The 21994-nt window shown below is 31.5% G+C and overlaps 1 protein-coding gene across 7 annotated transcripts in view; it reads left to right on the top strand.

The window, feature by feature from the left end:
• The window catches only part of LOC124354884 (very low-density lipoprotein receptor-like), a 910157-nt gene that overhangs the window by 393467 nt on the left and 494696 nt on the right, over window positions 1-21994 (top strand). The window contains exon 1 of one of the 7 annotated variants that reach the window (XM_046805650.1): window positions 1194-1302. The exons of the other annotated variants lie outside the window; for them this stretch is intronic. Within the exon in view, the coding sequence (XP_046661606.1) occupies window positions 1209-1302 (94 nt within the window). The 5' untranslated portion in view covers window positions 1194-1208. Of the gene's footprint in view, window positions 1-1193; window positions 1303-21994 lie in introns of those variants that run through there. 7 annotated transcript variants of the gene reach the window in all.

Genomic DNA, 21994 nt, shown 5'->3' with positions numbered 1-21994 from the left:
GCTGTGGTATAGAAACTTTCCGAATACTTAAAATTACTCGTATAACCAAATGAGGGTCTCATTTATAAAACAGTCAGTTCTTATCGCGATGTTTCCTTGTCAGGGCTAAGAAGCCCTCTCTAAAACTTAGAATAGGGACCAACGGCTTAGAGGTGACTTCCGATCAACCACCAATGGCCGAGCAGGCGGGCCGCTTGCAAGGACAGGATCACTCAGCGGTGGGTACCTAAGCAGCATCCACGCTCGACGAATTTCCAAATCATTATCCACATGCAGAACGAGTAATATCATAAATTATTTTCCAAATCTCAAAATTATTGCTAATAACCGATTTCACAAGGGCTTAGCAAGAAATTAACTCACAACTCATAATGTTTTTATTCATAATTTTTGTTTAAAAAATCTAGACACAAAAATATTTTTTCTTTCACTCGAATACCTGGATAAATACTACAAAAGAACTTAAACATTGTTTCCTCGGCTATACAGGTGTGGTAATATATTGTAATGTGGTAGACGTGTTTAAGTGACATGTTTAGCGTGTGAGAGGTTAATGGGATCCTGTTCGTTAGGGGTCTTCTTAAAATAACTGTAATTTTAGGCTACATGTGTTGCTATGTCACATGATAAAGTATCCCATTCAGTTTTTGTACAAATTTATTTTTCCCTTGATTTTCTCGTCGTCGTTTACCCAAATTCCATGGAATGGCATGCACAGTCATCGAGCTCATAGCCCCTCTTACACGAATTACGCTTCATGAAAAATTTTAAGTCAATAATGTCGGTTCGTTTCCAAATTATAGATCGGACATTAGAGAGAAATTTTTGAAATTTGTTCCAGCTCTCGAGTCATAGGTTTTTCTTGCGCTAGCGCTTTTTTATTAATTATAAATTATATTAATTAGTGTTTCGTTCCATATCATTCTAGTCAATAAAGTGTTCACACTGTTGTTGAACAATTAAAATAATGTAACAGTACTTAATTTGCCTTACATAACACTATGCTCGTTAGAAAGCCCACACTGGTATTTGGAAGTAGATTCGATTAGAATAGGTCACACAATCAAATGTTATTAATAAATAAATCAATAATTGCGGAATTGGTGAAGCTGGTACATCTCGGGTCAGAGACCCTATAATCGGGCCGGAGGTTGATAAGGCCTATAAAATTGCTCACTGTTCACTGGCTAACTGTGTATTTGCCCAACATGACTATCATGTTTCGCTGTATACTGGTGATACCTTTAGTGCTAATACCGTTTTCATCTGCTTTTGTTCCTGATGAAATACCAACATTTCGAAGTAAGTCCTTTCTACCATATATTCCCTAACACGGTTTCTAGTAATGTTAATAAGACTCTATTGCTGATATTCAAGCTTCTTTTAAATAAATAACATTTAAAGTTCGAAATGTTTGATTAGCTAGGCATTTTAACTGTCTATACATTTGAATCCCTCATTGGTTTTAGTAGTTATAAATAATATATATTCCAAAAGTTAGAGTTAAAGATTTAAAAAGTCGAAGTTTATGTTTCATTTACATTGTTCGGATCTGTTTGAAAAGAATTATGGTATAATAATGTAAAAATATATATTTTACAAGTTTTAAACGTTTAATATTTGTGGTTGAAAGTAAAACAACCGACATGACATCTTAAATAAATGCTCTATTCGGTACCGAAAGAAAACAAAAAAATATATATTTCGATAACTAATATCAACTTTAGATAATAAATATAGAATGTATTACCCTAGTTAACTATAAAATTCAATGAAATCAAAAGCAACGGGAGGTTTCTTACCTTCGTCTCTTAAGAGAAAAAACCAAAACTCGCACAATTTCATTACATGCGTCAAATGAATTCATAATCCATTTCCAAAAGGTTTTGTTATACTGATCTTAATGTTAATTTCTCGTAAAACATTTCCTTCCTAATGTCTAATACTGGGCACATTACAATTAAATAATATACAATGGTGGACTTTTAAATTCTTTAAATAATTGTATGAAAGTTGTAAATAAAACCACGTATATAGAAATATATATAGTTGCATTTTTTAATATTTGAATACTTTATCATATTTCATTAAATTTGACTATTTATTAAAGGAATGTGGTAATATGAGTCAACATCTAAAAATTTGAATAATTTTATCTTTATAACTACTAGCACATGTTAATTACCTCATGTATAAAATAAAAAAAAACATTATTAAACGAGTTATATATAAATATAAAAGTTGTTGAACACGCATTCTCAGTAATAATCCTGCCAACAAAATAACAAAAATAAAATCTACCTCATGTCTTTCTATTGTGTGGTCGTGATTATAATTTATCTTCTTATAGGCTTTAAACAAATACCTTTGTTTCAAATTCTATAAATGAAACAGTGAATAGTATACAGACAGGTGTTCTATTAAATTTATGACAGAGTAATAGATACTTTTCATGAAAATGAAAACCTGTTTTAGTAAACGCAAAAAAGTAGCAATCATTATTAGAAACCCCATTCACCCCGAAACATCTAATCGGCCTGGTGACAACGGCGGATGTAGGGGGTGGTATTATCAGTGAACGGTTAACCCAAACTGTAGCCTTCGCATACTAAGTGTTCCCCCCAATCCTATCTGTAGCCAACCTTGGATTCAACAGTGGTTTTATTAAGGAATACGTCTCAATTGTTCTTTTTACTATATAATGTTGGTTGAAAGGTATTTTGTCTGCCAATAGCATGTTATCCTATTTAAACACACATGTGACAAGAAATCATTGATGAAAAAGAGCATGTGATCTGTGATGTAACAGCAAACATTCTCATTCAGAAAGTTAGAAATTCAGGTTCAAGACCCGGCAGACCAAGTACTTTTTGTTCATCAATATTTCTTGGAATTAAATAAGTATATTTCCCCGTATATAATTTAATGGCAAAATGGTATGAGTCAGAGAAAAGGTTTTGATGAGGGAATAGTTCGAGTAGCATATCAAATTAAAGGTGTTTACTAGTAGAAATCAATGACACAAAACCAACATCATTGTTGGTTTAGTTTAATTTAAACTAAATGGCAGGTTATGGAAGTTTAAAAACATTTTATTATCAGTTTTGTATTATTGTTGGATTGTCTGTGAAGAGCAAGAATAACGGTTACATAATACATTTTCTAACACAAAGTTGAATTCTGTTGAAAAATTGAGTTTTTTTTTGTATCCTTATTACATTTTTCATAATCTGAAACATCAATATGCCACAACTTTTGAGGTCGAGTTTGTGGCTTTGTGTTCTACAAATATATTCCTTACAAATATTTTTTTACTACTCGCCCTATGCGCTCATCCCCCTGGAGCGAAACGGTCACCGAAAACCTGTTAAAATAATGTTCATGTACACTAACGACATGTTAAGTGCTTTAGCTCTTTTGTAATAGCTGAAATAGCATAAAGCCATCTCCTTACTTAACCCACACGCTGTATATCGAACTCTTATGGCTCCACAAATGCTCAGCCAATTATTAAAACATCATAAAAGTATTCCTATGATTCTTTACCCTCAAAACTATTTCGAAGTGGAGGTGTTCTCCTATAACTACCTTAAGTATAAGGTTCTTGTTTATGGAGAGTTATATGTCTAGAATTTTTACTTATTATTTAGTCTCTAAGGTACGAAGATCAGTTTACCACAGTGAAAATTTAATATTGGTAGACTTTACCTGTAGCTTAACTTAATTACTTTGATAGAAGCCCAAGCACCCTCATAACTCAACTTCAAGGGGATCGATCGAGGCAATATTGTCGTAGGTATTTAATCAACTATCTGGTACATTTACTAGAAGTTTAGTTTACTTAGAAGTTTAACTTTACTAACTAATCCTAGAACTGTTTACCCTGACACGTATGAGACAGATTATAAATACCAGACAAAAATAATAAGTTAATTATTTTGCAATCTTTTAACTATATAAAAACTACGAGAATTATAAATTTAACTCAAGGAACTTCTGAAGAAACAATTCGTGGGTTGCCTAATAGTACCGATACAGAATTGTGTACAAAAATATATTTGTTTTTGTAATATTGGAAAAAAAAATTAAATTAGGAAAACGATGTAATAAAGAATATGGCAGGATTATTACTGAGAATGCGTGTTCAACAACTTTTATATTTATATAACTCGTTTAATAAGTGATTTATATTTGTACTTGATTTCTACGAAGCCTCATATAATCGACTCATATAATACTACTCATGATTCCCTGAAGGAACCCAAATGTGTTATACAAGGTTTATGAGGAGTCTGTTTTCGAAAAGACTAGACTCCACGTGTCATATAAGAGGAGAATACATAGTACTTCAAAATCAAGAGTGTATAGAACATAGCACTTTAAAATCAAAATAAACAATAGAACAGTACTTAATTTACAATTATAGACAATTTTGTAAAAACAAAATACTAAAAAATAAGCAGCGGATTAATGGCATAACTAAAAACTAATTATCTGTGTCAAAAGTTATTAATAAAGTAATTAAATATATTACATAAATACAAAAATAAGATTTGAAAAGCACTACATTTTGTGGAAATATATGTTATAAAAAAACAATAGTATTCTTGTGAATGCTAATTTTCTACAATGATTCAACCCAGAATAATTAAAGTAAGCCGAAAAGTTTTGTTAAAGAAAAACAGTTATAACGGATAACAAGCCAGCTTTGATATTGGAATAGTACATTGGCACTCATGTCAGACTTTGAAAAGTAATAAAATACTAGTGATTTCAATAGATAAATATGGAAAATGATATAAATTCATTCTTAACAAAATTTAACCTCATGAAAGAGTAAGTTCAACGTTTTAGAGAAAGTGTTTGCAACTATTATACAGTATAATAATGTTATAAATCGTATTTATCTTAGTTTATTATGATAGTTAAGATAAGATATTTCGTTTGAAGTAAATCAGATTCGTCTCTTGTATCTATAAAGCATGGTATTCGTGGCAAATTCCGAGATAGGATAATGTCGTGTATTCTTCCCTAAGGATACGACCGTAACAAAACCTCACGATGGTGTTAGTCTTGTTAGCCTACACGCCTACGTAGTGGAGAAATGGTAACATGTTGTAAATGTTCTTTATTAAAATGATTTAGTTTGTAACAATAAATTCATTGCTATATAAAGTAGCGTTTTGTTTTAATATATCTTAAAACAATGCCGTCTACTGAAAATACTTCGAAGTGTTAAAAACAGTTATATTTTTTCTTAAATCATACTGAAGTTGGTATTATAGATCTTTATAGAAACAATTATGAGAAATTTTAGTAATATGTAATGGGTTCGTATTTCATGAAATATTTCTACAAAGTTGTAAAATATAATTATTTAACATAACTTCTTTTTTTAAGTATAACGTAAAATAGAGTAGATATAAAGTAAATCTAATATTTATTATTATATGAGATTATTTTTTAATCATTCACACCTCTACGCCTTAATTTAAATAATGATTACGTATTATTTGTTTTTAAGATTAATTCGTATTGCCGTTATGATTATCTATGATTAATAATTTGATTTACAGCTATATGGTACACGATGTTTTGTAGCTAGTATTACTTGAAAAAGTTATAATTGAGTAAAATTTACTTAACACAACAGAAAGTAGTAGAAACTATTGGAAGTATTTAAAAAATGTCGTCTAGAGATCGGTGAATATTCGCAAGTAAACATAAACAGTAACTCTGTTAGCCCTATTTTCGCATTCCACCAAGATTTTATGCAGTTTATAGTTTTTGAATTTTAAATTGTGTGTATCTGATGGTAAAAAATACATTTATAATCGTACATTGTAAAATGTAGATGAGCAGTAATACCGGATCTGCATTAGCTGTCTAGAGCAAGCTCCGTGACAATCCTGGAGGGATTAGGAAGCGCGTCCGTTTGACAGCGGACATGTTCTGTAATGGCTATGTGAAGCAGGACAGCAGCGTACTACAAGCCTGGACAAGCGTACACCACCTCCAGGGATCCTGTCTTATCGGACTCACGTCTCAATGACGCTGATACCTTGACAGCGCCCTGTAAATTACCGAGATAACGATATTACGAAATTAATTTGAAAATTAAATGTTTGTGTAGCAAATGAGATGTGTAGGAGGTAACAGCAATTGTCATTCCAGTGAAATAATCAAGCTTGACAACAATAATAATTGGTCTTGTTTCCTTTGTCTGAACATATTTCAGTCATTTAAGTTTAAAAATCGTGTATGAAATTTTACAAAGATAATTATTTTATAACATTAAGTGGTAATAAATAACTTTTTTATTCGTAGTAGTGAAAGTAAAGGAAATTATTGTACATAAACTTGACATTCATTCAAAAATTTTGTTTTTTCCATACTATTAATTGTAACTAATTAATATGTAAAATGTATTTCAATACTCCTATGAAGCCATACAGATTACTGCTTACAAACATATTCATCACTGAATATGTTTCACCTTTGTTTATTTATGATAAATATATTCACATAGGTTTATAATTTTCAGCATAGCTCAAGATAATCATGTAAATTGTCAATATTTAGAAATAAACTAATAAACTAAACCAATTAAGAAATAGTAACATATTTTGCTAAGCTTAGTGAGCTTAGCCTAAAAATTATATAATAAGTACTCGTAACAATTAATAAATATTGAAGTATTCATCAACTGAATAGTATGCCCGGTTAATGAGGTAGCTTTTTATGGAATTCTTACTCTTTAGATATGGAGGCAATTTACTATAGATTTTGAGAGATGAATAAAAAGGACCCTATTAACTCTAAAAATAAGTAAGCTAATGAAAGGATTTGGGCACATGGTTTGAATGTATAAGAGGACAATTAAAGAGGATATTGTGTTTAATTTATTTAGATTAACTAGTTTTGCAAATAATAATTATATTATAACGATTCGAGAGAGCGCCAGCAGCTAAATTAGAGGTTTCTCGACCTATGATGTGAAAAGTTTGTATAAAATTATGGAAACTATTAGCCACAGAAGTTTGTGATACCCTGCATATATCTATTTATTCATTATTTTGGGAATATCTAACGAGGAATGGTCATTAATATCGCTTCGGGCCGGGCTCAGATAAATATCTCAGTAGGATGTTAAAATCTCGTACCTAAACTACACCCAGGTTGCGTAAAATATGAAGATGGCAAATTAAATATGGGCTGTGAAGTGCGCATGCGCAGGTTACTCCTAATACAAATACACTGTACTGACGTGGTAGAAACCATAATATCAAATGAATGACCGATCCTTTCTCAATTACTGTAGAACCACCACCTCCAGGCCACTCATTATTATTCAGGTCATGTCCTAAGGAAGGGACTGGCCGCGCCCTCCTATAATCGGGAACCAAACGACCGTAATGATTGGTTACTGCCTTAATTGGTACCTTAACGATGTACTATAACACCACACTATTGCCCGTTTGAGAGTTACATTTGTATATGCATTTTAGAGATGATTATGAAATTTAACATGGTTCACGTTAGAAAAATTTAACATCAATAACAATCGGCAATTCAAATTTTTGGATAGTAATTAATTTCTTGTTTTAACATTTTTATAATAGTACACAATTTGCACTAACATGAAAATTAATATTTTTATATCTAAAAAGGTGCAAAGAGTAATACGAAAATAAGAAGCTTACTTCAATATTAAACTTAGGGAAAACGATTGTACTTTTAATGGCCATTATTTGTCTTACACTCATTTGACTTTGGTTTCTGAAAGAAACCTATCTCTGGTTATTTATATTAAGAAATTACATTAACTGGTCTTATTGGTATATGTGTTTTCACAACGACGTCAAGAAGAGATACTGTTTCCCTAAATATATAATATATGCAATCCTTGCCAGGGGTCTTGGTTTTCCCCTTTTTAAAATCTAACGAATCTTTGCTACCTAGAGCTATTCAGTTCAAGAGTATTGGTATTTAAGACTCAGGGTTTCCAGGTTTACAAACCATTGTTTTTAATTTTTAGAACGAGGGAAATTTAACGATTATTTCAGTTACCGAATATATATTAGAATCTTCAGGTTTTTTCCATTATCTTACATTTCGGAAATCTATATATATAATTTCAATAAACATTGACTCGCAAAAAGTACTTGCTCCGCCGGGAGCAAGTATATATATATATATATATATATATATATATATATATATATATATATATATATATATATATATATATATATATATATATATATATATTAGCAAAAATGGATTTACAAGTATAGTATTCTCAATAAATGCAGGTTAGAAAATCCATTAGGCAATTAGGTTTCTTCAGCTTAAGCATTCATCCTCGAGGTTCATGATCTTCAGAGTTTCCTAATCTCTACATTCACTTTTTTATATGGATTCACCTTTCATTCTAAATTAAATCTTGAGCCTAGATTCTGATTCGCATACCCACTTTATTTTTTATTGTGATATGCCGCCACATATCGCCAGCTCAGAAATTTACTGTATATTTTACAGAGCCCCCATTAGGCTGTTGGTCTTTAGTCAACGAGCATGAACATATATTGTTGTCTCTTTATTTCTGGGTTGAATTGCTTAAAAATTCGTTAATGTACTTGAATAAAAATTATTGAATGTACTTCTATACTTTTTGGATGTGCGTTCATTTGTCATATTCTCATAGGCTCCTTCAACAAAGTTTGATGCTTCTCATATTTTTTTACGTGAGCTTAAGACAACTGTACCTTGTCTCCCATCCACATTGGACTGGAATCTTAACAGTGGAATTTTTTTAAATTAGCGTATAACAATATTTTCACATTTCACGCATAAAAGACGTGAGACGAGTTGTTGCTAACACATAAAGGGTAACAGGAACTCATCATTCAGCGAGGTGAAAGCTCGGGGATTTAAAGTGATTATGACGTCAAAGCTGGGAACAAAGCGTGCAATGGATGGAATTAAGGCTGCGAGCTTCTGCCAGTGACAATGGAAGACGGAAGGACGTTTATCCTCAGATTTTGCACATCATTTTTAATATATAAGCTTTCTGAATATCTGCCAGTTCAAAATGTAAAATATGACGAGGCATCTTTTGTATCTTTTTTTCAATTTATATTAAAAGTAGAACATTTTAAAATTATTTCCCAACATAATGCATAAATAAACACTTAAAGTCGCAGTCATCCATATCACTCTCTAATAAGTGTAATAACTATTAACATGAATCTTCTGGTGTGGCTGAAGGTGTTAAACTATTATATATTTATTTTATTTAGACATTTTGTAGAACAAAATTTAAAATAATCGTGAAACTTATAAAGTATAATTTATTAGCTATAATAACAAGTCTTTCGGACATATTAGTTCATTTTTAATCTACGCTGAATTGAAACACAATTTGATATTGAGTTAGGTTTTATATATTAGGTTACTCTTGATTATGATGATCTTATTTTATAACAGCTATATAAAAACATATAATGTAATCAAAACTTATGTGTGTATTTTTGTTGATGGACAGGGATTAAAATTGTACGCATATGCAGCCCCTATATGATGTTATTTATAATTACCTTGGTACTACATTCATGTTATAGTATAGGTAAAATACACAGCTGTAATTATTAAATGTGCCGAAATCAATAAAAAAATCAATATGGAGTCCGAAGTTAGAAGAAGTGAATTATTAGTTTTGATAAATACGATGTATTGCACGTTCTTCGTTACGTACTCAAGAGCTGTGGAAACCTCATCAATAAATTCTTGTAGAATTAACCGTGGTTCTACTTGAGGAAATATCAATTTATTAAAGTACTATAGTACAGATATTATAGAAAATATGTTTGTAAATATGAATTCCACATTTCTGGAAACAATTAGAAAGAGATGGCACAAATCTACGGGAAACCTATCCTTCCAAACCTTCTATAACCGGTACACAATTTCTTTAATAAAATACCTTAGTCTATTCTCTGTACCTTGGTCCATTATTAAGAAATTTTCACAATCATACATCACATATTTTATAATGCCACATTTGCCTCACTTGTATTGGAAACAATTTGGATAGTCGAAACAAAGTATTAATGCGTTGTAAGTAATGCTATGGATTACATGAGCGTTTACAGATTTTTTGTACTTATTTTATTTGCTTAACCTGCAGAACATATTTTAAAGTACGTTAACAGTTAAACATAGGATATATTAAGGACTCTCGTTTGTTTATTAACTTACTTTACACAATTCACTAACTAAAAATTATTCTTTATTTTTAGTATTTATTTCTGTATAAAATGTTATCAATATTCATTTTTCACACTCTAAAGCTGCATTGCCTCCGCCAGTAGCTGAAGCCTTTAATACTACGCCCGGGCTCATTGTTCACAGCTTTGACGGCGTAATCAGTTTTAACCCAGCAAGGTTTCGCTTTGTACTCTGATGAGCGTACGTTAGTCATCAACCCTGTTAAGGTTAATCCCTTGCAGCCTGCGCCAGCAGTTGCTTCTTGGAGATCAAGTGCAAAGAACATAACTGTTATGGTGACAGTGAATGTGGAGAAGTACACTTGTACGTTACGACGGGTGGTATGGTAATTTCGGTTCATTATGTATTTATGAATGTAAGTACTTGTGTATGTGTGTAAATTTAATAACAAAAAAGAAGATTTTTTATGTATTGACGAAATAATACTAAAAAAACAAATCACATATCAAAATAGGGATAACAGGCCGGATCTAATATGCAAAACGTTTTGGATTGTTAAGAGCAGCATTAAAATACTAGTTAAAATTGTGAGATATGTATATCTAGCTGTGCAACATTTTTCCCCCACGAGGGCTCACTTATAGCTTATAGAGTTAAACGTGCAAGTAGTTATATACTGGACACAGCAAAAACCAATGTGTCGCTTACATCGGATCAACCCCAAGGATATTCAGTAGTGACACAATACTATCCGCAATTGCCGAGACATTCGGGTAAAATGGCTGATTACTGCAGAGTATAATGTTGTAGTAGATTTTTTTTAGCCTATAGTAGTAAGAAATAAAGACTGCAGCTAAAGTGTAGTCACATCACATGTACTGTACATACCTCTACATTCACGAAGTGAGAGGGTTGGAGCCAGCCCGGCTTTGCCTTTTTCATCCTGGGTTATTCAGTACAGCCTTAGTTAGGCCCATGAGCAAGCAATCTTTCATACACATTCAGTGTATTGTACGTAGTTTGGTACAATTTTTCATACACATTCAGTGTATTATACGTAGTTTGGTACAATCTTTCATACACATTCAGTGTATTATACGTAGTTTGGTACAATCTTTCATACACATTCAGTGTATTATACGTAGTTTGGTACAATCTTTCATACACATTCAGTGTATTTTACGTAGTTTGGTACAATCTTTCATACACATTCAGTGTATTGTACGTAGTTTGGTACGTAGTTTGGTACAATCTTTCATACACATTCAGTGTTTTTGGTACAATCTTTCAGTGTATTGTACGTAGTTTGGTACAATTTTTCATACACATTCAGTGTATTATACGTAGTACAATCTTTCATACACATTCAGTGTAATACGTAGTTTGGTACAATCTTTCATACACATTCAGTGTATTTTACGTAGTTTGGTACAATCTTTCATACACATTCAGTGTATTGTACGTAGTTTGGTACAATATTTCATACACATTCAGTGTATTGTACGTAGTTTGGTACAATCTTTCATACACATTCAGTGTATTGTACGTAGTTTGGTACAATCTTTCATACACATTCAGTGTATTGTACGTAGTTTTGGTACAATCTTTCATACACATTCAGTGTATTGTACGTAGTTTGGTACAATCTTTCATACACATTCAGTGTATTGTACGTAGTTTGGTACAATCTTTCATACACATTCAGTGTATTGTACGTAGTTTGGTACAATCTTTCATACACATTCAGTGTATTATATGTAGTTTGGTACAATCTTTCATACACATTCAGTGTATTGTACGTAGTTTGGTACAATCTTTCATACACATTCAGTGTATTGTACGTAGTTTGGTACAATTTTTCTCGTTATGATATATGCTACTCTTTACGTTAATATACAAAGTAGCTAATATTTGGGGTCAATTAGGAAAGAAATGGAGAAGTGCACTAGGTGAATAACAAGGCCGAAGTGTGGTTGGTCCTAATCCTCTACACTTTTGTGTGTGGGTGTGAAAAGGTGTTAGATCCAGTCGCAGTCCTTATTTGCTAATACTATAATCATGAGTGAGTATGGCTTCCCACATCCGCTTTGAAGCTGTAAAAAGCTATTTGTAAGCAAACATGAATCCCGGTGGAAATGATGGGGTAAAACACCACACATTTTGATAAGATTGGATCTCAAACCACAGCACGATAGAGAACAGAACAAGGGGCAATGTGGACAATACCGTGACGAGCGACGCTAGCAACCGCAATAGAGAACGTGGGGCTCGGGGCAATTGCCTGCTACAAACATTGCGCGATCTACTGCCAATCACAGACAAGAAATATATCAGGTAAACTTTGCAATCAGTTGTCTGTGCATATATAGCCAATTTAGTCTATTGGAGTAATATAAAGAGTACATTATAATGGCTTATCTTTACTAGAATGGATTAGCATTAGACTGAAAAAGTCCTTAATTTCAACCTCAATATTAAAATTTAAAACAGGACGAAATTAATTTGCCAGTTGAAATGAGCAACAAACCATCTTGTAACACTGGGGTCAACTGGCTCTATCGACTGGAGAGTAACCCTGCCCCTGCCTCCACCTTGTCGTTTTGACATGTCAGTTATATCACACGATACTTTCTGTAAGATAGAGTGAAAATACGATCATTATCAGTTTTTGTAATATTCAATCTATTATTTTATAATAATCACGTATGATAAAATAAAGTTCTAATGAAATCTGTTATTACTGTACTGGTATAGTACTAGACTTTTTTATGAGTATGAAACAAATGTCTCTGCCAAATTACATAATATGTTAATAACTAGCTGTAAACATTTCAGTAACATATAATATATAATCACCATTATTAAGTAATATACGGGTGACCATTAAGCCTTAGGACGACTTTATAACTTTTAAACGACAAGAGATATCATAACCAAATTTTGTATACCGTTACTGGAAATTGTAAGCTACTTTTCTGTGTACATAGTGGTCGGATTTCACCCTTGGGGGACGGCCCGTCGGGGGTTATAAGAAAATCTTTAATGACAGGCTATGTTGAGTTGTACATAATTTTAAATGTCTACTTGAACTGAAAAAAATGCCGCAACCCGGACTTCAAAATGTTGATCCAGTCGGAAGAAATCGCTGTTCAAAGTTTAAATAATGTTTAATACCATTATTACATAAGAAATGACTAATACTGTAGCTGTTAGAAGTTAAGGGGAATACTTACTGACAGTCTTTCAAAGTAGGTGTTCAATATGTTCACCATTGGTTGTCTGGAAATATGCTAAAACTAACCTTAATGAACAAAGGTATGAATATTTCACATAAGTTACTTTAAACTGGTGGACTTCCATGACATTATGATATTACATTTAAACGATGGCCTATGGAAAAACAGAGAAATGAATACTAACATGCCTCAACGATTTATTCTTTCCCTGGCTACAGTCCAAAAAACAAGTGTAACGCGAAACTTTAATAACAATTATTTTGGAATGTTGCATAACCTTAATAAGGATTTCCCTCTTTTACCGAAAGTACATAGTAAGTAGGTAGGACTTCCTCCTAGGTCGTAATAGGCTTTTCAGTCCTAGCAAACTCAACTATGCCAACACGATTTTGACCAAAATAGATTTCCGAGAACTATATAATCGAACGTATATAGTATTTTAATCAAGACAATATGGCTAGCTAACCTGTGACGTAGTAGGAAAATGAATTTAAACGTTCTTAAGTTGGCACTTTTTAACCGAAGTAGGCATGTCGGTCCTACGTAAGTATATACATATATATATATATATATTTTTTTTTTTTCTTCTTTAGAACAACAAGGCAAACTCTACTATGGTACTGGAAATATCTTAGACCTGAAGTATATGACAAAGACTAGAAATATGCGCTTTTTGACCGAAGTAAGTTTCCGAGACCTGTGTGATCCGAGATTTGTGTCTTCTTGATCGGGATGACAAGGCAGATTCAACTGTGACGTTATGTATATAATTAATTAGAACCAGAAATGCTCCTTCACGTGCCAAACATGATACTGTATAACAATTAAGGTAAACTCTGATACTATTTACCATGAACTTAAATAATATCTCTCTGATGTATGCCTACTTACGTTTTAAAACTTTTATAGGACTCCCATCATATTACATCATAATTGCTTTTACTAATTAATATAAGGATTTCGGTACTAAACATTGTGTGCGAAGGCGAGGGTAACAGCTAGTAATAAATAAACCTTCATAGGAAATAATACATTCAAATTTTTACGTTAAAACAAAACTGGATAGTTTTGGTAAATATAAATTTAATTCATAGAAATATTTATTGCTGTTGAACTTACGAGATGGACGGTGACCTGTTAATACGGCCATTCACATTGATCAGCGGAACTTTAAAAATCGCCCAAACCCTTCCAAATACCCTTTAAAATGCCAAAAGATTTCATTCACGGAATAATCAACAATTAATAATAGCGTGGTAAGCTATTACAAGCTCCAACAAAGCATAAAACACACTTTGTGCAAAGTAATACTAGTTTTGATTAGTCACTATATGTCTATGCAAGTCGTAACACTAACTAATAACATTTAGAGGTAAATTTAAAACATGGCGAATTATTATAGTTATCGTTATAGTCAATATTCACTCCATGCAAGTTTAGGCGAATCAATATAGTCACAGGAAAGCTCCAACCAACAAACAAATAATCTTATTTAGAAAATGGGATGAATTTATTTCACTAAATAAACCTGCACAAATCAACAAGTGTCTACCTACATTGGCAGTAATCTACTTCTACTAAGGTATTCAGTCGCCGTAGTAGCGTCTGCCTTATTGTCCCGATGAAGAAAGTGTACGAGTACATACTTTCTTAAAAATCTCCTTACCAAAAAGCCTCTACTTCTGGTCATTTGAACATACTCCGTTGTAAGGCATTTTCTCAATATTGAAGTTGATATATTTACAATATTTCCCTTCTAAAAGGTAATTATGAATTCATTCATAACTATTCTTACGTAAGCCATGTTTATTTACTATCCTGAACTGTATGTTTGTAATTGATTCGACAAGTGTTCCAAGCAGTCATTCGTCAAATGAGTTTCACTTGAAGCAGTTTTACATTGCAGTAACGCGTCCTATAACTCTCCCAGGGCTGACAATTGCTGCTGTAATGAATGTCTCACTGACAGTCTTCCACCATCAATTGCCTCTAAATTGCTACCATTCAGTGATGTCTCTCTCTCTTGTCCTCATCTCACTTTGACTGGCGTTCCTCTCTCTTAGGTCTTTAAACTACACTTACTTCCAAGTAAGCAGTCAAATAATTTTTACTTTATACTAATATTGCAGAGTTAATACGTACTCAGGCTGCACTTTATCGATAATTCATAATTATTCCATGTAAGCCATAAGGGGCTTTTTGCAGCTCTTACGTAGATTTAAATCTTCTTTGGGAGCCGTAGATAATCCTGTAAGGATTAATGCAACCCTACCATACAAATGCCACCGGAGACCTATCTTTTATCGTATATTTTGTTTCAGACAATATTTATCCTACGTTATTTTTAATTCCCCATATTTTATAGACAACAGTGATGTGTGAAGTAAATTGTGAAAGTCAAAGTTTTTCAAAATTCTCCAAATTAGGTGCAAGGAATTAATGAAATAAACACTTACATACTATTTTTCTATCTCTTAAACACTAATTTCTCCAAAAAGGAGACAAATGTTATTACAGATGAAGAAAACAGCTTATATAATAATAAATCTAATTAGTGAGATATTCAGTATGGTATAGTTTGGTGTTGGTGCAATCCAATCTAAAAACATAATTGAATTGAGAGTTTTAATTAATTCTAACTACAAAAGCGTTAGTTCCATATCGCTACGTTAACTAATTCAGTTAAGATTTGTTTATTTGGAGCTAAAAATGAAATTAATTGGGTGTTTTATACGATAGATATTTTTAATGCTTTATTTAATGATTAATTTTTATTTCATTTCCGTAAATATTATTAGACTAAGGTGACCGTATCTAGTACATGATTTATGATATTAATCAATCAATAGTGAGAATAATGATACAATATTGGAATTTATTTTCAAATATTTCTATTACTGGTTTAATAAGGTGATAATAGTAGAGTAAAATATTTCTTTTATACAAGGTGTATAAAAAGTATGGATAAGTTACATGCTGTTATTTTAAATGTCTATGAAAGTCAATTAATTAACGGTGAAACCTAGACCTTCGCTACTTGGAGGTCGTTATCTCAAGCCATTACAAAATTATGTATAATTGAAATTTTAAATACCATTATTCCTACAGTGATTAAAAAATAACAAGTTTATAAACAAAATAATTATGACACTAAACTCGTTTTAATGAATTACGTATTATTAATGAAGTAAAACAAATAGATTTTACAAATTGAAATAAAAATTAATCAAAGTTCATTCTGTTTATGAACCTCAGTGTTTTTATAACAAATGCTGAAACTGCTCTCCGTCGATGGTATGACATTGTGCCTGTTGTACAAATTCTAAAGTTGCATGTTAGACGGATTCTTGCGCGATTGTAAATTTCTTGAAAAAATCAGTTGATTCAGATTTTATGGACTGTGATATTGATGATTATTTTGTTTTTAATGTGGCCCTTCACTAAATAATCTAATGGTGATAGACCAGGTGACCTTTCAGGTTTTTCTAATTCACCTTTTCATCTATTTGTAACTTGATTAAGGCTTACATAAAAAAGGTTGGGCTAAAAATTTGATTTTTTGGTGGGATGGGCAGTCTTGTGGTACTAACAGAAAAGTGTCGTTTTATACCCTCAGGTGTATATTGAGTTTGGTTTTTATAGTATAACTTTTTGTGTCTTTCGGTTTTCAGTTAAATCATATCATTCAACGTTCACAACGTGTAGTGATATTATTAATGGTTTCTAATGAAAACATATCAAATTTATGATAGAATAATAGCAACAACTTACTATAAATTGGAGAACTATTTCAATAATGAGAGCATTATGCAACATTGGCATATTATGTCACAGGTACAGAGTCAGTTTGAGGGAAGAATTTTGTAAGTGATACCAATCGTTAGAAGTTTTGACGATAACTAAGTTCTACGTTACTAAAACGTTAAAGTTATCGTTGTATAATTTAAAAAGTAGACTCAATTTCTAAACGAGTTTGTGAAGAATTTACTGAATCATATCACGTCTGTGACAAGGACTAGATAAACTCCTACTTGAGTGCATCTTCCGATGTGGGATCGAGCACTTCCGGTTTGTAGGTTAGTCTGAAATTGGTTGAAAATTAATCCCTTTCGTATATAAAACTCCTTAGGCCCAGATTATATTATTAAAGTCAGGATTGGAAATTATTGAGTAAACTAACGTATAAGTGTAACATTTTTTGCGGACAGAATTTTAATGAATAATATTACAAATAAACCGAACGAGGTCCATTGATTTGTTTTATTTGACCAGAAATCAATAGGGCCCTTACTTGGAGCAAGAGGCACGTTTGCAAGTTTCAAGAATGTTTTATCAAAACTTATCACAAAGACGGATAGACGGACGGGCATCTGCTTCTTATCCAACTTCTTGATTTTAAGAAGGATCTTGTGTGTGCTAATAATCTAGAAAAAATACACTAATAGCAGAAAAATAACAATATTTAAAAAAATTACCTATCCAGCTTTCCGAAAATTAACATTGACAAAAAATATTATTTCATGATAATTGGATTATTAATAAAATTTTGTCGACATATTGATTTTAAATCTATCCAGCCAACTAAAGTGATTCGTTCTGTGAAATTAAAGTCGTCAAATTAGTAAACATAATTGCTGCCACTAGTACATTTACCACACAAGATGCTTTGCCTGCTTTTAAATCCCCCTGAGATATGGTTTAATTGTGCATCCTCAACTCAGAAACCAACACTAGACCATTACTTTCTTGTCACCTCACAATTATTTTAGGCGTGCATTAGTAATTTTTGTACTCTGCATTTTTTTATAACAGAAGAAGTATGTTCCTAACTTAAAGAGAACGTAAAGACGTAAGTCATTTTATTTTCTATAAAATTAACATTGTGTTTTTATATTTAGAAGGTAAATAAGTTCTTAACTTTCAAAATCTTAAATTTTACCGATTTTAGTGGATTACATGTTCAAATAAATTTAAACCCAAATCTATAATCTAATAGAACCTGTTTGTTTAAATAATATTTAATAAATATTGCTTCATATTATAGTTAACTAATACATTTCACAAAACCGTTGTGAATGCCTTTTATGAAGTTTTTTGAATGTAATGTTTATAATTGTACTTAAATGATATTATATGGTGATTACATATGGTATTATTTACTGTAATGTTTTCCCTAAAGGTATAATACGTGTAGTGAATAAACTACTCTTTCATCAGTTGTTTGTCCAGTTACTTACTGTGTTTACCATCTAAACAACGGGCCAAAAGTAATGCTTTCCACAACAAAAGTATTTTGTTAAACAGCACGCTTTACTACCTTTACTAGTTTGTGAATAAACTACTCTTTCATCAGTTGTTTGTCCAGTTACTTACTGTGTTTACCATCTAAACAACGGGCCAAAAGTAATGCTTTCCACAACAAAAGTATTTTGTTAAACAGCACGCTTTACTACCTTTACTAGTTTGTGAATAAACTAATCTTTCATCAGTTGTTTGTCCAGTTACTTACTGTGTTTACCATCTAAACAACGGGCCAAAAGTAATGCTTTCCACAACAAAAGTATTTTGTTAAACAGCACTCTTTACTACCGGCACAAAAAGTATTCTATACAAAAGGAGATGGTTAATGGGGTACGGCTTTCACTACATTAAACAGAGCACTGCATTAAACAATGTCCCTAAAGTGTTTCTTAACATCTTAACTTGCGCCAGACAATATAAAAACACGTATATAATCCTGTAGTGTGGGTTAAATAATTTAATTAAGTCACATTGAGAATTAATTGTGAAATAAATGGAATAAATCCAATTAAATATGCTACTGTTATTTAAATACAAAATAAATCATTTGTTTTTTAATATTAAACCTTAACTTTACCAAGGAATTGAATAAGATTCTTTTAATCTTATCTTCTTTGATAGCCATTGCATGTTTATGTCGATCAGCAATCACGTAACTTATACTGTGAAGAAATTTTTATAATAGATCGGAATCCAAATGGACTGTTTAGCATAGAGCTGGCAGACATTTTGTACTATAATTAGTTCTTTGAATGCTACTTCTAGACTTTTTGTAACTTGTATTAAATAAAGTATGCTAATGAGTAAACAACATTTTTACATTGAGATTTTGTGTGGTTGTGATCTAAAATGTCAAATAAAACTATATGAACATGATGAGGTTGGTTATAAGGGTCGAGATTGGAGGTCACTTAAAGGATTTGTTTAAAAGTCTGCATGTTTAATGGTATGAAATGGCAAAATATCTTTATAACATTGCGTAATACCATAGACTATAGACTTTTGTAAGGATATACGTTTTTCATTGATTTAGAAATTGTGATTATAGCTAACAAAATAACTACTTAACTAATAATAAGTTACTGTCATTTAACATTTACATGAATAAATTAAATTTGTTATCCTAAATATTGGGGTCGAACTGTTAATTATTTATTTTATTAAACAAGTCATGTTATATTTTGTATTTTCGCAAAAAAAGTTTAGTGTTTTTTCTAGAAAACTTAACAGTTGTTAAAATAAAATGTATAATAATTTAAAGCAAATCCTTTAATTATAACATCATCATGCGAATGTTGATTTTAGGTCAGTTTCAGTCCTCCGCTTTTTTGAAGAGTTTTGGTTATGACACTGTCCATAACTTAACTCCTGGAATTCGGTGCCCTCGTCCATGTAAAAGGAATATGAACACGGAAAAATTAGCGTACCTTGTAATACTTCTTAGTACTTACATGGTTTTAATATTCAAAACGAACTCTTGGGAAAAAGATGAGTTCTTAGTTATTTTAGTGTAGCACCGTTTCGACATCAGATATACGAGATGTAAGCCACCAAAGAGCTCTGTCTGTTTTACCCTGGAGAACCCGAATACAAAGTCAAAGTAGTTTTTATTGTGCCATAAGCTTCTAAACGCCAACTAACACGATGAAAAGATTAAAATAGTCATAGATATATATTTAAAGAAAGTTTTTAATTATATTCGTTTTAACAGAATTCAGTAATAATATGTTTATAAAACTAAACAAAACTAGTTATTGTAACATAAGGAACAATCTTAGTTACCGAAAGGTCACGGATTAAATTGTTGGAGAAACCAATTAAAACATAAATGTAGGCTTGGGTTGATTCATTATCATTAATAAAATGCCATAGGGTATAGGATCCCACAAAAGAAATATCGTATTTACTTTCGAATGACGTAATGAGGACGTGTGTTCATCTCCCGAGTGTAACAATTTTTATTTTAGTAGGTTTAATAGTGTTGTTTTAACATTATTAATTTTTACTACCAGCTGCATTGTTCCAGCTGATTTGAGTGACACAGGTTTATAAGTAACATCCAATTCAGCTTTAATTTACTTTTTAAAAGCTATGTAAAGTATAAATATATCATATTAAAGAAGTAGTATATATCTCAAGCAGCCGGTTAACTTCTTGTCTTTGACTGAAAGGACGGAGGTGAATTCAATGAGGTTCATGCGTGTATTATACAGTTCATACAAATGTTTTTACCTTACATTGCATGCAATGACATACTATTGAATAATTACCAGTAGACGGACACAACGTTGCATGTTTTTCGTTTATATACATACCCATGGTTATGTTTAAATTCTTTAACTGTGTTTCTTTAATAAAGAAAGCTAACTTCCTTTGTTGTGTACACGTTGTGATTTAATATTTATTAAAAATAAATCAGGCTTTATATTAAAGTTTAATAAATGTAAAGAGTCCTTTGACAGGTATTTGGTATTCCGATTATATGTTAGATTGCTTATTTAAACACATATGTGACAGAAACGGCCAAATACAAAATAATTTTTTCCTTTAAAACTAAGGGCACTGTGATATACTGGTAGCATTCTTGCTCGGCAAATGAGATCCGGATTCGAGTTCTGACGTAGGAAGTACTTTTTAATACAAGAGAAATTTTATTACTTCCACAATATAATTTAATATTAAAAGCGCTTTCGCCGGTTTAGGCATCATCAGTTAATGTAACCAGAAAACATGTGTATAATATAGAAAAACCCATATGATAAAGTAGTTAAAAAAACTTTAAAGTAGTTGTAAAACTAATACATTATAGAAGTATTATGTGGGAAAATATGGTTTACAATTCATAATTTTTGAACAGATGTATTCTTTTGCCAAAGGTAGGAGCATTTCACTGGAGTTTAAAGAAGTTTGGGGAATAAATTCAACTTTCGAAAACAATATAACGATTCATTAATATTTGTTGTTCTGGTTAAAAATAACTAAACTGTACAATGTTTAATGCAAAATTGTTATAATTTATATGAAATATAAATGTAGTTGGCTCAGTGTTATTGCATGAAATTTCATTTTTATGACAGCAAAAATAATTTATATTGTATTAAAATCTTGTGACTTCCATCAAGGATACAATGCAAAAATCAAGTACTTTTTTATTCAATGTTTATTGACAGTATACATATATGAAATATGTCTACGCTTGAAATCATAATTATGGGTTTCTATCGTCC

Source organism: Homalodisca vitripennis, chromosome 2 (assembly GCF_021130785.1).
Source record: "Homalodisca vitripennis isolate AUS2020 chromosome 2, UT_GWSS_2.1, whole genome shotgun sequence".
In the NCBI taxonomy this organism is placed as follows: Eukaryota; Metazoa; Arthropoda; class Insecta; order Hemiptera; family Cicadellidae; genus Homalodisca; species Homalodisca vitripennis.
The sequence above is the reverse complement of the archived record's forward strand: the minus strand, read 5'-3'. Positions and strand labels throughout refer to the sequence as shown.